This window comes from Lemur catta, chromosome 3 (assembly GCF_020740605.2).
Source record: "Lemur catta isolate mLemCat1 chromosome 3, mLemCat1.pri, whole genome shotgun sequence".
Classification (NCBI taxonomy): domain Eukaryota; kingdom Metazoa; phylum Chordata; class Mammalia; order Primates; family Lemuridae; genus Lemur; species Lemur catta.
This window is the reverse complement of record NC_059130.1, coordinates 10,386,726-10,401,981: the sequence shown is the minus strand read 5'-3', so window position 1 is coordinate 10,401,981 and position 15,256 is coordinate 10,386,726. Positions and strand designations below refer to the sequence as shown.

The window sequence follows — 15,256 nt, the reverse complement described above, 5'->3', positions numbered from 1 at the left end:
AGCAATTTAACTGGTTAACATGTACATACAACTAAACAAAAAAAAATAATGCTGATCATTAGTTTGGGGGGTAAAAATGATATAAGGTGAATAGAAATAAAGTATTATAATGACATTTAAGGTGAATAAAAATAAAATATTATGAAACATTTAGGGGTGTGTGGTTTGCATCAAGTTGATCTAAGGTTCTTGTGTTGTTCAAGAGGGCAGAAATACTAATTAATCTTACACTCTGTTGAGTCAAGGATGTATAATAAATTTCTAAGGATAACTGCTACAAGAATACAAGTAGACGATATAACTTCCAAACCAGTGCAAAAGGAAAAAATGAAAGAAAAAATCCTTAGTACAAGAAAAGAACCCGAAACACCCGAGTACATGTAAGTGTACAAGAAGGTTCACGGAGTATTACTTGTAATGATGTCAGTTCCGACACAGACTAAACTTCTATCATACGGAAAACAGATGAATAAATGGTTATACTCAATTATATACCAACTAGCAATGAAAATTTATGCAGCTATCAATTTGGAATATATTTCACAAACATAAGGAAAACAAAAAAAAGCAAGTTGCAGGACACATACAACATTACACCATTTATATTAAGTTTAAAAACAACATAGGGTTGGGGTGCAGTGACTCATGCCTGTAATCCTAGCACTTTGGGAGGGTGAGGCAGGAGGATCGTTTGAGGCCAGGAGTTAGAGACCAGCCTGAGCAAGAACAAGAGTCTCTACAAAAAATAGAAAAGTTAGCCAGTATAGTGGTACATGCCTGGTGTAGTGGTACATGCCTGTAGTCCCAGCTACTTGGGAGGCTGAGGCAGGAGGATCACTTGAGCCCAGGAGTTTGAGGTTGCAGTGAGCTATGATGATGCCACTATACTCTAGGCTGAGAGACAAGACCCTATCTCAAAAAAAAAAAAAACCCAAAAAATATAACATAGAGAGGACTTATGGTCATGGTGGAATAAGGTGATCAGGAGATTCCCCTCCAAGGAAACAAGTATATAGCTGTATGAAATTGTGGGAGGAAACAAAACAGAATAAAACATTTCAGGTCAACTGGAAATCAACCATAGGCAGACAACAAATTGAGAAGCATTTACTCTTAAATATCTGCTCACATATCAGGTAAGAATGGTGGTGGTGAATAGGAACCTTCTAGCTGGGGCTGCATTTAAATCTACTACTCCCCCATCTCAGTCAAGAAAAATTATACCTTTACTGAGGTGAGGCTGGCTGTGAAAACCAGCAGCTTTACTGCCAGTGGTGGAAGACTCGATTCAAGGTAAAGCAGCAACAAAGTACAAACTCCTCCAGCTTTGTTAGCTATGGTCTCAATTTGGGCTGGGCAGCCAATCACCCAGAAATTTAATGAGGAAATCCCAGAAGTGGAGAAGCTAGAGAAGGGAAAGACAAGCTCTCTACACATCATTAGCTGACTGCTAACCTGCATCTGCAGGGAAAACCTGAGAAGGTCCAGGGGAAAAAATGAGGGAAAAAAAAGGGGGAGACTCAAGAACTGGCTATACTGGAATGCATTCCTTAAGTCACACTCAGCTTGATCAGCAGAGGATGGAAGCCATAGGCTTGAAGTGTGTGAAATAACTGGCTGACCTCTAAACTACACACACACAGAGTTGGGGCAACCATTAAGAGTCAAGCTAAAAATTTAAAATTTAAAATTTAGAAAACTCAACAAGGACATCAGTGGTTACACACAGCAAGAAAGATTCCATAGTTTAAGTTCACATAAGTTACTAAAGCAAAACAAAACAAAACAAAAAACCAATTCAGAGTTGCTACAGTACATTCGTTATCTGAAAGGTCCTATTTTCAACCAAACATTAGTAGACATGCAAAGAAACAGGAAAGTGTGACCCACACTTTGGGGAAAAGCAGTCAATAGAAATTGACTCTGAGTAGACCCAGATTCAGGAGACATCAAAGCAGTTAAATATGTGAACAAAAATAAAATCCTAAGCCCCCTGCTGACTGAAAGGATCCTTTCTTGGCCAAGGGGACCCCAGAGAAACCTTAAAACTTGAGTTCCCAGCCATGACAGAATGGGAGGTCAGACACCTCTCATTATACCCCCTTCCTTGCTAATAGCCATCAGGTATTTTTCCCTAAGAGCTAAACAGAAATACATCTCATGATCCAGACCAGCATTCTTTCCTGATAAGAGACCACCAACCAGGAGTGGTTTTAACCAGTCTATGGAGTATGCCCAGAGAGGGTTTTCACATCCTCTGCTTCACCTTGTGACATCAGAGGGTTGCCATTTTCTGAATATGGACCCCATAAAGGGGCAGAGAGCTCGATTGTGCATGCATATGTTCTCCTTTCATAAATACTCATGACTCCTCCTATAGCTTGATAAATATGTATATTTGGCCACTTCACTCAGCATAAATTCCTATTCCCATTGCTCCTCCCTAAAAGCAAGAGTTTCTGGCTTCTGTTCCCCAGTCTTTCAGAATGGCCACCTACGGGCTGCAATGCTTTATGAGAAATAAAGCTCTCCTTTCCAAATTTATGAATCTTGTCATTTTCTATCGTTAATGAATATGAAAAAATTAAACAGTAACTAATAGGGAATCTCAACAAGAAATGGAAACTAAAAAAGAACCAAATGGAAATTCTGAATGTGAAAAGGACGACAACAAATAAAAAATTCACTAGATGTACTCAACAGCACATTTGAGATGTCAGAATAATCAGTGAACCTGAAGACAGACCAATGTATATTACCAAATCTGAAGAATAGAGAGAAGATGAAAGAAAAGTAAAGAGAACCTCAGTGAACCATGGAACAATATCAAACCCTCCAACTTATGTGTGATGGGAGTTTCAGAAGGAGAGGAAGGAGAGAGAAAAGGGTAGGCAGAAAAAAATCTGAAGAAATAATGCCTGAAAACTTCTCAAATTTGATGAAATTTACTTGCAGATCCAAGAAACTCAACAAACCCCAGGTAGAATAAGCACAAAGAGAACTAAACCTAGACACAACATAGTTAAACTGCTGAAAGCCAAAGACCAGGAGAAAATCCTGCAAAACACAACTCAAGACATTGTTTAAGATACAAATATATGTAGAAAACGTATAAAGGTAATAGGTGATAAACACCAAATTCAGGATAGAAAAGAAAGGGAGAGTAATAAAATCATAGAGTGATACAGGAAACTTGAATTGTATTTAGAATAAGCTGGGCACTGAGTAAAAGGGTATGGGTTATAATATTATTTGTAACTTTCTGAATGTTTCAAATATTTCATCACACAAAAAAATAATCAACAGGGATTAAGCCCTCTGCTATGTGAAGAAAGACTTTCAGGGGAAGGCCTCTCATTTAGTTTCATGAAAATATTTTTACAATAAAGTATGTCTTTATATTGCTTATCTAGACTCATTTAAAACAGGTTAAAGAAAAATTAGGTGACTATATGCTTCAAAGAGAATTGCCAAATATAAGAGTACCTGTGTACCATTTTTCATTATTAGTTTGCAGTATAACATTGGAAATTCCACTGACTTTCACCTACAGGCTTTACCTTACAGCTCCTGAGCCATTCCATACTGCTGGACACTGGGAACAATATGGCCATTCTTTTGAATCTAATCTATTATCAATGGCATCCTAGGGAAGAAAAGAGTTAATACCATCAAGAAAATGTTATAAATTCCAGGACTTTTTTGGTTTAGTTTGTTTTGATAAAGATAAAAACTTGTATTTGGAATTAAGGAACATTAAAGATATAAAAATATTTAATATAAGATTAGCCTTTTCTTTGAAACTCACAAATCTTACTTCTTTCAAAAACTAATGCCAATCATTTACTTACTTATTAAACCAGTATGTATTGCATGTCTTCCTTTCTTCATCTGAAGGGTCCGCACATTAGTATGAGGATCCAGGCACCTTATAAGTGACTTTAGCCATGCAGTGCCACGGGTTTTTAAACACCATCCCAGTCTTGACATTCCTCTAAGGCTTTGGCCTTCACAGCAGTGACTTTAAAATAGGATGTGCATACCTAGCCTAGGAGTACTCAGGACAATTCAATGGAATGTGAGGAGTTTTCATTTTCATTTTATTTTTAAACAATTTTTCCTTTTTTCAGTGTTATATTTTATAATATACTTATGTGTATGAATATACTACACATATAGATTGTATGTTTTATTAGTATAGTACTATGTAATTTATAAATAAATGGGTTTATGCTCACATTTTTTTATGGCTGGGTATGCATGAGTAAAAACATTCGGAAACTACTACAGAACCGTAGTATAAATGGTATTAACAAGTAGACACAAGAAGTGGGTACAAAGTACTCAGTAGTCCAAAATATTTCAATAAGAATGCAAGAAGGGAAGAAACCAAGTTTCAGGAGAAACTGCCATTGATCCAAATGTGTATTTTTGGGTTTTTTTTGTTTTTTGAGAGGGGGTCTCACTCTGTCACCCAGGGTAGAGTGCAGTGATGCAATCATAGCTCACTGCAACTTCAAACTCCTGGGTTCAAGTGATCCTCCTACCTCAGCCTCCTGAGTAGTTGGGACTATAGACATGTGCTACCATGCCCAGCTAATTTTTAAATTTGTTTTGTAGACGTGGAGTCTTGCTATGTTACCCAGGCTGGTCTTCAACTGCTGGCCTCAAGCGATCCTACTGCCTTAGCCTCCCAGAATGCTGAGATTATAGGTGTGAGCCACCACACCTGGCCCAAATGTGTATTTTCTGAATTTAACATGCAAATCCTCATTAAAGGGTTTGAGAAAGTCAATTCATATTTTAAAAGTAAGGGCCAAGAGAAACTTAATTCTATACATCATCACTGTGGGAAAGGGAAAAAAACTTTATGTTGCCAAAAATGAAGTCTAAATTCTTTATACTTTCTTATATGTTTAAACGTGTGAATGACATAAAGTTAGTCAAGCAAAACAGAAATATCATAGTAATACATTGTACCAAATTAGCTCCCAAAGGAAAGTAGAACTTGGGGTTTAAGTCAAAGGAAAATTGGAATAAATGGAACTATATGATTATGATTAAAGAATCAGTGTCATGATTTTATTGAGCTCATGTGGCAATTTTTAATTAGCTCATTTTGTAGTTTCCTGTTAACTGAATATTATTTTCTAAATGCAAACAGTACTAAAGACATTATTCAACTGTTAGATCTAATAGCAAACCATAATGAGGCTTACATTTTAATCACAAACACATTTCCAAGAATACTGGCATCTAACACTTTCTAATAGTGGTACATATACAATGTTATTTTGTTGAACTTTCATTCAAACAAATTATGTATATTTATGCTACATTATAGTTATTTAAAAAAATAGCAGTGTTTTTCATAAAGCGTATATGTGCTTATTTTTATTTATTTAGATACAGTGGTGAGTTTGTCTGAGGTCTTCAAGAAAAGAATCAAGAGATTCTTCTTTGACCCCACATATGGCCTTTTTTGATAAAGTTTCCAAACACTGCAGAAAATTCCTGCCCCATAGATATGCTCATACTGACAGATAAACACAGAAAGAGTAACGAACACCCTACAGAGGGCACTCAGGTACAAGAAAAAATTGAAGGCCAGGCATGGTAGCCCACACTGCCTGTAATCCTAGCACTCTGGGAGGCCGAGGTGGGAGGATCACTTGAGCTCAGGAGTTTGAGACCACCCTGAGCAGGAGCAAGACCCCATCTCTACCAAAAAATAGAAAAATCAGCTAGGTATGGTGGCGCATGCCTATAGTCCCAGTTGCTTGGGAGGCTGAGGCAGAAGGATCACTTGAGCCTAGAAGCTTGAGGTTGTAAGTGAACTATGATGCCACTGCACTCTAGCCCAGGCAACAGTGAGATGGTGTCGGGAGGAAGGGAGGGAGGGAGGCAGGTAAGAATGAAGGAAGGGAGGGAGGGAGGAAGGAAGAATCAAATGATTCTTACCTCCATAATATCTTTGATAAAAGGCGTCCATCGAGAGAGCTGAAAAGTTTCTTCTGCGGACCGATCTTTTCGTGTTGGTTTGCCTTGTTGAGACTAATATAATCAGAGGAAAAAAATTAAAAACCAGTAATTTTATTTAGTAATATAATACTTGGTTTCCTAACAAAGATATTTAATTTACCAGCAAGTATTACTATATGGTATTTGACTAAAACTAAGAACGGAAATGACTACTTAAAAAAATCTGAATAGGTGCAGTCACATAACTTCATTGAACAATATTTTGTGCTTTAATGTTAAAATTTATAACTGTATCAGAAACGGTTTATTCAAATAAGAGTATTATAAAACTTGATGGGAAAGAGTGAGATTCTAAATAGAGTTCTTCCAAATTTGACTTTGAGCCTAAATCTTTTTAAGCAAGAGAATATATAATTATTTTCTCTACCATATTATGGTTAAAGGTTAAATGTTTAACTAAAATATGACAATTGCTATAAATGAACCATAAAGAGAAAAGCATCAGTAGTAAATTACAACAGAAGCCTTAAAATACAAATTCACCAGAAAAGTATATTTGCCCAAATTACTCACATATGGAAAAGTAAAGAAAATGAAATTTTTAATTGCTTACTTAATCAAAAGCTATAGAGTGAAGTTAAAAAGACTGTCCACATGGATTCCCACATAAAAAAACATAGCTAATGCAAACAACCACACATGCATATATATGGGTATTTACACAACATAAGATTTCTTACTTGAGGAACAATGGGAACACCAAGGTAACTCCAGTTACGAATCATGTCACTCTCATTTTCTATCTTTACATTCTGGATCAACCTGTCCAAATTTTCTTCTGTGGTTCCTTATGTAAGTAAAAATATGAGTGCACAGTCACATAATTGCTATGTCAATCATTTCTAGGTTTTAGGTAGTACCCATGAATACAGATTTTAAATAAAAAGCGGTCAAACTATATCCTCTTCAGTCTTCTGTCAATTTCTTATTTTACTTTTTATTTATCTTCAGCTACTACTTTTGAGTTTTCAAAGATAATCTTATGATCAATGGTAAGATACTTATTAAAAAGTGATTTTAGAGCTATTTTAATGCATTCATAAAGATAAATAAAACTCCCATTACCATTAATACTGAAGATATAAAGTAGGATTGCTCTTATTTTATCACAATTATCGTGACTTTTGTTGAGTAGAACTGGAAGGAGTACTCGCATAAAATCTTTCACCTTCTGTCCTTCTGCATCAGTTCCAAGTGCCAGGTCCTTAATGAAAATAACATATAGTCAGTGGCCTATAATCCAAATTCATTTTTTAGTTAAAAATATCTATTATTAAATCTTGTCAAATTTTAATGGAACACTGATGACATTTCACAGGAAATATGAACACTAGTTGTAAACTATTGGTTGTACAAAATGCAAAAGGTCAAAAAATAAATCATAGAAGATGAAAATCATTAATTTAAACCTATCTGATATGGTAGCCACTAGCAACATGTGGCTATTGAGCATTTGAAATGTGATCAATCTGAATTAAGATGTGTTATAGGTATAAAATACCAGATTTTGAAGACTTGGTACCGTGAAGAAAAAGAATGTAAATTATCTAATAAATTTTTATATTGATATGTTGAAATAATATTTTAAATATATCAGGTTACATCAAATTTTTTCTCTTCTGAAGAGACAGGGTCTTGCTACGTCATCCAGGCTGGACACAAACTCCTGGGCTCAAGCGATCCTACCACCTCAGCCTCCCAAATAGGTGGGACTACATACACACACCACTGTGTCCAGCTTATTATTAAAATTAACTGTATATCTTTCTTTTTACTTTTTAACATGGCTACTAAAATATGTAAAATTACATTCAGCTTGTATTCTATTTCTATTGGAGGGCAATGATCTAAACAGTTGAGGTATGATACAAAAGCCTCTTAAAACAAGTAAAATGTGCCTTCAGAGTACTCCACAGGATGCTACATTAAATACTCCACCCACTGAGAAAGTCCTGCCAACAATGCTGTCCCCTGAATTAATGTTCTAAAAACTTAAATCACCCCATTCATCCAAAAATGCATGATCACAGATTAGAAGAGACTGCTTACTAAGATACTGTATAGCTACTTATTAACGTTGGTGGACAACGATACATTAAATACTGCCTAGGTGGGTCCCCTGCTGAGAGAGAGAGTCTGTGATTCTATAAAAATCAACCATATACCAAGTAAAAAGTTAGGTTTTTAACTTACAAAGTTCATTTGGAAATCTATTATGAACGTGGGCATTTCTGACTGCACATACCTGTTCAGTTTTGCAGAGCTTTTCTATATTAAGCTTGAATTTATTCATGCAATCTTCTGCTAAGTTAAGATGGACAACTTGCTGAAAAACAGAAGAAATCAATCATTTAAAACATTTTACTTACTTTTTGTGCAACTGGTGACATTAAACTTTTAAGATAGGCCTGAAGGAAAGTGTGGGCTTAGGTGAAAGAAGGTAGCATAAGGGAACAGCTTAAGAAATGAAGTGAGAATGTGATCTGCAAGAGACAATCAACAGACAGCAAAAACAGAATGGAAGTGTTGAATTTGTGTTGAGTGTGAGAGTAATGAAAAATAAAATGAGAAAAAAAAGTGAAGTCTTTGAAGTTTATGAGGAAAAGTTTCAATTTATATTATCGATTCTTGACTAGGGTGCAACATGACAAAAACATGTAAAAATTATTCTGACAGTATTCGTAAGGAGGAAGGGAATAGCAAAAAATAGTTAACCTGACTAAACAGCTTAAATACTCTTAAGTCTACTAATATAATATATAACATTTAAACATATAAATAACAAGCACCTGCCAATTCAGTGTTTAATTGTCTTATAAGGTTGGTAAGTATTAAAGTTATTCTGTTAGATTGTTCAAGACAAAGATATAAAAAGGTTTAAGCTAGATTTCGATAAATCTAGATGATATATGTAGAGAAGTTATAAGGAAGTTTAGATATTTGGGATATTTCTCAGACCAAGAGTAATGCTTTAGAGGACAACTAACACCAAATGTCCCATAAAACTCACTGCTAAACCTAACTACAGAACTGGATAGACCAATAATAAGGCATCTCATATACAACACTGCTTACCTTAGTAATCTGTTTACGGAAATGGGGCATCTTTTTCATCAGTTGGGCAAGAGCACTAAGTGATGTCTAGGAAAAATCAAACATTTTTTAGACAAACCTATGATTCAGTTATTCTATATTATAACTTTTAAATACTGGCATTTTAAATATTACCAAATCTAGTGAATTTACTAAATATTTGGCAAATTTTAAGGATTAATTCAGGTGGCTGCCAGTTTCAGTCACAATAAAGTAGTTGATACTAAAATTACTCTCCCTCCATAAACAAAAAATAAAGTTGGACAAATAAATAAAAAAACAGGTTTTAAGCAATGAATAAAAAAACAGCTTACAGCTTAGAGACATTGGAGCGAACCAAAGCACAGACCCTGCCTTTTGTTTTCCACAACCACACTGAAAGGAAGCAGAATTCAAGTAGAAAGCAATTATCTCTCTGGGCAAAGAAAAGAGAGACCAGAGTTTGGGGCTGCTGAGGTAGATGGGGAACAGGGTGCTAAAGAGAAAGGAGCCAGCCAAAACATAACCCAAAAATGTGTAGAGGGGCTGTTCTTGGACCTCTAAATTGCACACATACAGGGCATAACTCTCAAAGGCCTAGTAGAGAACACCTGGGTGGCTAAATGTTGGACAGAGATTTCAGAGGAGTTTCTTTTTGGGGGGGGGGGGGGAACAGTCTCGTTTTGTTGCCCAGGTTAGAGTGAGTGCCGTGGCGTCAGCCTAGCTCACAGCAACCTCAAACTCCTGAGCTCAAGCGATCCTTCTGCCTCAGCCTCCCAAATAGCTGGGACTACAGGCATGCGCCACCATGCCCGGCTAATTTTTTTCTATATATATTTTTAGCTATCCAGATCATTTCTTTCTATTTTTAGTAGAGACGGGGTCTCACTCTTGCTCAGGCTGGTCTCGAACTCCTGACCTCAAGCGATCTGCCCGCCTCGACCTCCCAGAGTGCTAGGATTACAAATAGCCATTGAGCCCGGCCTCCAGAGGAATCTTAGTGCTATGAAAATGCTAACACCCTCAGATCCACACAAAGTAAAGAGACCTACATGAACATCCCAGACATAGTTATAAGTGTATTTTACACTTTTGCACAAGGTCCTAGAACCATGCTTTAGAACTAAGTGCAAAAGTGAAACACACTTACCATAACATTGCCTTACGTAAAGTCTCAACAGAATTAAGGTTCTTCCTCAGCAATTTAACTGTCTGCCAGAACAAAACTCAACATTCTCTGTAGAGAGAACACCATCTAGAGCCTCTGCAATATATCATCCACAATGTTTACATACAGTAAAAAATAGGTGAAACAGGAAAGTGATTGATATTCAAGTCATAAAACAGTCAGTAAATGTAGACCCAAGATAAGAAATAAGTTCTAGTGTTTGATAGCACAATAGGGTGACTATAGTTAACAACAATATATTGTATATTTCAAATAGCTAGCGAAGGAGATTTGCTGGGAACCCAACACAAAGAAACAATACATGTTCTAGGTGATGGATATCCTAATTACCCTGGTTTGGTTATTACATGTTGTATGCATATATCAAAGTATCACATGTACTCCATAAATGTGTACAATTATTATGGATCAATAAAGAGATTTAAAAAATAAAACCTCAAAAGGTAAAACCACCAAAAAACCACAAAAAAGCAGACCCAAGATGAATGATCCAGATGTTGGAGTTAACAGACAAGGACTTCAAAGTAACATATTTATGTTAAAGAAAACAGAGGAAAAGATGGTCTATTTGGATCAAAAGATGGAATATTTCAACCAGGCATGGTGGCTCATGCATGTAATCCTATCACTTTGGGAAGCTGAGGCAGGAGGATTGCTTGAGGCCAGAAGTTCGAGACCAGCCTGAGCAAGAGCAAGACCCTGGCTCTACTAAAAAATAGAAAAATTAGCCAGGCATGGTGGTATGCAACTATAGTCCCAACTATTTGGGAGGCTGAGGCAGGAGGTTCACTTGAGCCTAGAAGTTTGAGGTTGCAATGAGCTATGATGACACCACTGTACTCTAGCCTGCACGACAGAGCAAGAGACTCTGTCCCCCCTCCCCCAAAAAAGAACTACTAAAATATGTAAAATAGGTAAATCTCAAAAATACAATGTTGAGTGAAAGAAGCCATATAAAACAGAGCACATACTATATGATTTCATTTATATGAAGTTCAAGAATAGGCAAAACTAATCTATAGTGATAAAAATTAGGATAGAGTTTACCTCTAGAAGGGTGGCTACTGAGTAGGAAAAGGGAAGAGGGAATATTGTGGAATGATGGAAATGTTCTGTATCTTGATTTAGGTGGTAGTTCCACAGGTGTATAGTGTAAAAAGTTATCCAGTATACACTTAAGATTTGTGTGCTTAACTTATAATAAATCATAACACAATATAAAAATCCCAACACCACCACATTGAGGAAATTGACTAAATGGCCTTTTAAAAATAAACTTTTCTTCTCATCCCAACTTGAAATGGCTAAAAATAAACTTTCATGAAGTAAGACAGACAAAATGTTGCTAACTACTGAAACTAGGTAATGGGTATGGAAGAGTTCATTTTCTCTACTTTTAGAACTTGTTCAAAATAAAAGTTAAATAAATAAAATAAAAATGTTAAACTTTAAAATTTAACTTCACCATTACTTTGAAAGTTAAGTAAAACTCTTACCTTTCCTTCTGTTGCTTTCTTTGTTGATGAAATTTCCTTCATAAGCTTGGGAATTTCCCTGTCAAATTGTGAGAGAATTCTTTCAATTTCTAAGGTGTAATTCTTTACAAAGTAGTTTAAGGTTACAGAATGTACTATCACATATTTAGTTCTAAAAAATACGGAATAAAAATAATGGGTCCACATACTCTAACACTACCGCAATATGCCGATGTCGAATTCTGACCCAGAGGTCATCGTCTTCTTCAAGAATTGCCTCCTTTTCTTTTCCATCTGTTTTATATCTACAAGTAGACAAAAGCATAAAACTTTTGGAGTTTTTTCCTTTCAAAAGCAGAAGAAACATTTTTACAAACAATAATTTCAACAGATAGCTCAAAAAACTGAAAAGTACATAAACTGAATCCACTATTTTAGGGGTATAATTAATACCTACTCAAAACTAAGGCATAGTGCTATTCTTACATTAAAAATCAAAGTGCTCCAGCCTAAGCAACATAGCAAGACTCCATCTCTACAAAAAATAGAAAAATTAGCCAGGCACACCTGTAGCCCTAATTATTTAGGAGGCTGAGGCAAGGAGGCAGGAGGATCACTTGAGCCTAGAGTTTGAGGCTGCAGTGAGCTATGACAACATCACTGCACTGAAGCCTGGAAGCTTGGGCAACAGAGAGAGATTCTGGCTCAAAAAAAAAAGAAATCACTGTTATGCCTACCCAAGACATTTTTACTTTCAAATGTTAGGTTTAGTTGCCATTATTATAAAATTTTAGCTTGGCAAAATGGTATCTTATGAAGCAAAAATTCAATGTTCTATAATACAATCAGCTTTAAGAACAAGACTGAATATACTAATAATCTGTGTTCTAATTGCTTAAAACACCGTTTTGATGTGCTAACATCCCACAGTACAACTATCAAACATTCGTTAAGAACAGAAATGTCACCCCAATGTAGCCTATTAAATTTCTAAGAATTTAATGTTCTTTTTAGTGTTTCAGAATTGGTACAAAATTCACAAACAACATATATCATCTGTTTATTTTTCCCCAACCCTATAACAACATCTCCTTTAAAGTACTGAAACCATCCTTGTAAAATCAATTGAAACCGAGGGTTAAAACTTTGATAGAGGCCTAAGTTTTATAAAATACAGCTATAGCTAAGAATGAAACAGCAATTGCCCCATAGCCTGCTTCCCTATAATTGCTTCAGGCTTAGAAGTCACATAGCTAGTGGTCATAAGATTTATAACTTCCCTTAATTGGTTCTGTAAGATAATACCTCTATTGTGAAACCTGAGACATAACTTTAGATATTTGCCAACCCTGCATTCCAATGGACCCTCTGATGCCAATGGGAGAAGTGATCCATACCTCAGATCTGACTCAGTACAAGAAATGCAGTTTCTATATCACTATGATTTTACCCCTGATCCAACCAATTTGAAATACCAATTCCCTAGCCCTCTGCTCACCAAATCTTCAGGGAGGCAGATTTGAGAAACTCCTCCTGTCTCCTCATTCAGCGGCCCAACAAATATTAAAATCTGTCCCTGCTACAACACTTGCTATTTCAGTGTACTGGCTCTTTTCTGCAGAGCAGGCAAAACAAACTGGTTGATTGGTAACAGAATGGGAGAGGAAAGGAGAGAAAAACTAACAAGCCATAAAAATTGTGATAGCTTTAATGAGTTCTACTGAAGTGATCAGCAATTTAAGGTTTCCATGAAACTACTCAAAAGGGGCTTCCTGGCTGGGGGAGGCGGCTCACATCTATAATGCCCATGCTTTGGGAGGCCGAGGTGAAGGATCCCTTGGGGCCAGAAGTTTGAGACCAGCCTGAGCAACAAAGTGAGCTCCCACCTCTACAAAAAATGAAAAAAATTAGCCAGCTGTGGTGGTAGGTGCCTACAGTCCTAGCTACTTAGGAGGTGTAAGGCTGGTGGCAGACACCCCTCCCTTCCCTATTGAAAAAGAAAAAAGAAGAAACCCCCATCCGACAGCCCTAAAAACATATATAAACCCACTCAGACTTCTGGGCGGTGCGACTTCTCAGGTGTCTTCCCCGCCCCCCCTCCAGAACCTCGCCCAGGGAACCGTTACCCTCACCCAGTTACCCTCACCCAGTTACCCTCACCCAGGAGCGCTCCAATAAAGCCTCCTTACTTAACCCTTTCAACTCTGCTCATCTTTCTTCCTCTGGCGCCGGCTATCCAAAAACCTTACAGGAGGCTGAAGCAGGAGGATCCTCTGAGCCTAGGAGTTTGAAGCTGCAGTGAGCTATGATCCCACCACTGCACTCTAGCCGGCGTGACAGAGTGAGACCCTGTCCCAAAAGTAAATAAATAAAATAGCCTTCCTGAAGGCTTCCCCAAATGTACTTTCCCTCTTATCTTTTTATTCAGATACCCTCTTTCCATTTGTGGAGCTAGGTAAGACACATCCTAGGAACTGTCAATTTCCTGAGCCAAGTTTAAGAAGGACTGCATTGAGTTTTCCTAGGTCTGGAGTGCCAATAATACATGTAGCCTTCTGCTATATGAATATAATCATTTCTATAAACCCCAAAATTACATGTCCCACTATAAAATCATCCACATGTGTGGTCTTTTTTTTTTTTTTTTAATAATCCTGAAATTTTAGAAAGAACATCTGTGTGGTCTTAATTACAGATGTCCAAAGCTAGAATGGCTGTGTTCAATGACAAGGCTACACAAGAATGGAAGCCCTTTTATCATTTAAAACACTACTTTGTTTTTATACAATACCTTTGACTTTTAAACGATTTGTAAACAAAGATTATAGTAGTAAGCCTGACAATCCTCAAAGAGGATGACAATCCCATTTTATGAGTAACTTTAAAGAGGTCACCAAGATGAAAAATTGAATCTGGGTACTTAGAATTTCCTGCTTAGTATTCTGTTTCTGTCAAAAATTGTGATGGAGCACAAACCACAGGGAGTTCATGCTCCCATCTAAGTCTTATCTCTGAACTTTTTGATTCAGGGAAAAGGGAGTATAGCTGGCAAGGGGTTTTTTGGTTTGTTTTCTATTTTTTTAAATGTCTCTTATTCTTAAAAAATTAAACCTTGTTTTGCTTGCCAACAAACCTAGGGAGATATATATTTTAAATACTAGGTAGAAATGTTTAAAAGTTACATCTATAATCTGAAACCAAATCCTTTACTGTTCATCAGTTTATAAATTCTTTTCTAAATCTCTTGAGCAATATAAGTTTAGAGACCTAAAGGATAACAGAGGCAAATAATATCCCTTTTGAATAAACTGCTTATAACAACTTCTACATTAGAAAAATAGCTGTTGACTTCTGTTATCTAACACGAATACAATTAACAGAGGAAAACTCAGAAATCAAGATTTGTCCAGAATACAAATAAAAATACAAAATTATTTTAATAATATATAGTTTAAGAAAAAACATTAAGTATCATAAT

At 36.3% G+C, this 15,256-nt stretch overlaps 1 protein-coding gene across 1 annotated transcript in view; it reads right to left on the bottom strand.

The window, feature by feature from the left end:
• Positions 1-15,256, bottom strand: part of STXBP3 (syntaxin binding protein 3) — a 55,361-nt gene that overhangs the window by 6,069 nt on the left and 34,036 nt on the right. Inside the window, exons 10-17 of the mRNA XM_045546680.1 lie at positions 11,988-12,083; positions 11,800-11,857; positions 9,118-9,183; positions 8,288-8,368; positions 7,108-7,246; positions 6,723-6,829; positions 5,962-6,054; positions 3,561-3,646 (exon numbers count right to left, since the gene is read on the bottom strand). Of these exons, the coding sequence (XP_045402636.1) occupies positions 3,561-3,646; positions 5,962-6,054; positions 6,723-6,829; positions 7,108-7,246; positions 8,288-8,368; positions 9,118-9,183; positions 11,800-11,857; positions 11,988-12,083 (726 nt within the window). The remainder of the gene's footprint in view (positions 1-3,560; positions 3,647-5,961; positions 6,055-6,722; positions 6,830-7,107; positions 7,247-8,287; positions 8,369-9,117; positions 9,184-11,799; positions 11,858-11,987; positions 12,084-15,256) is intronic.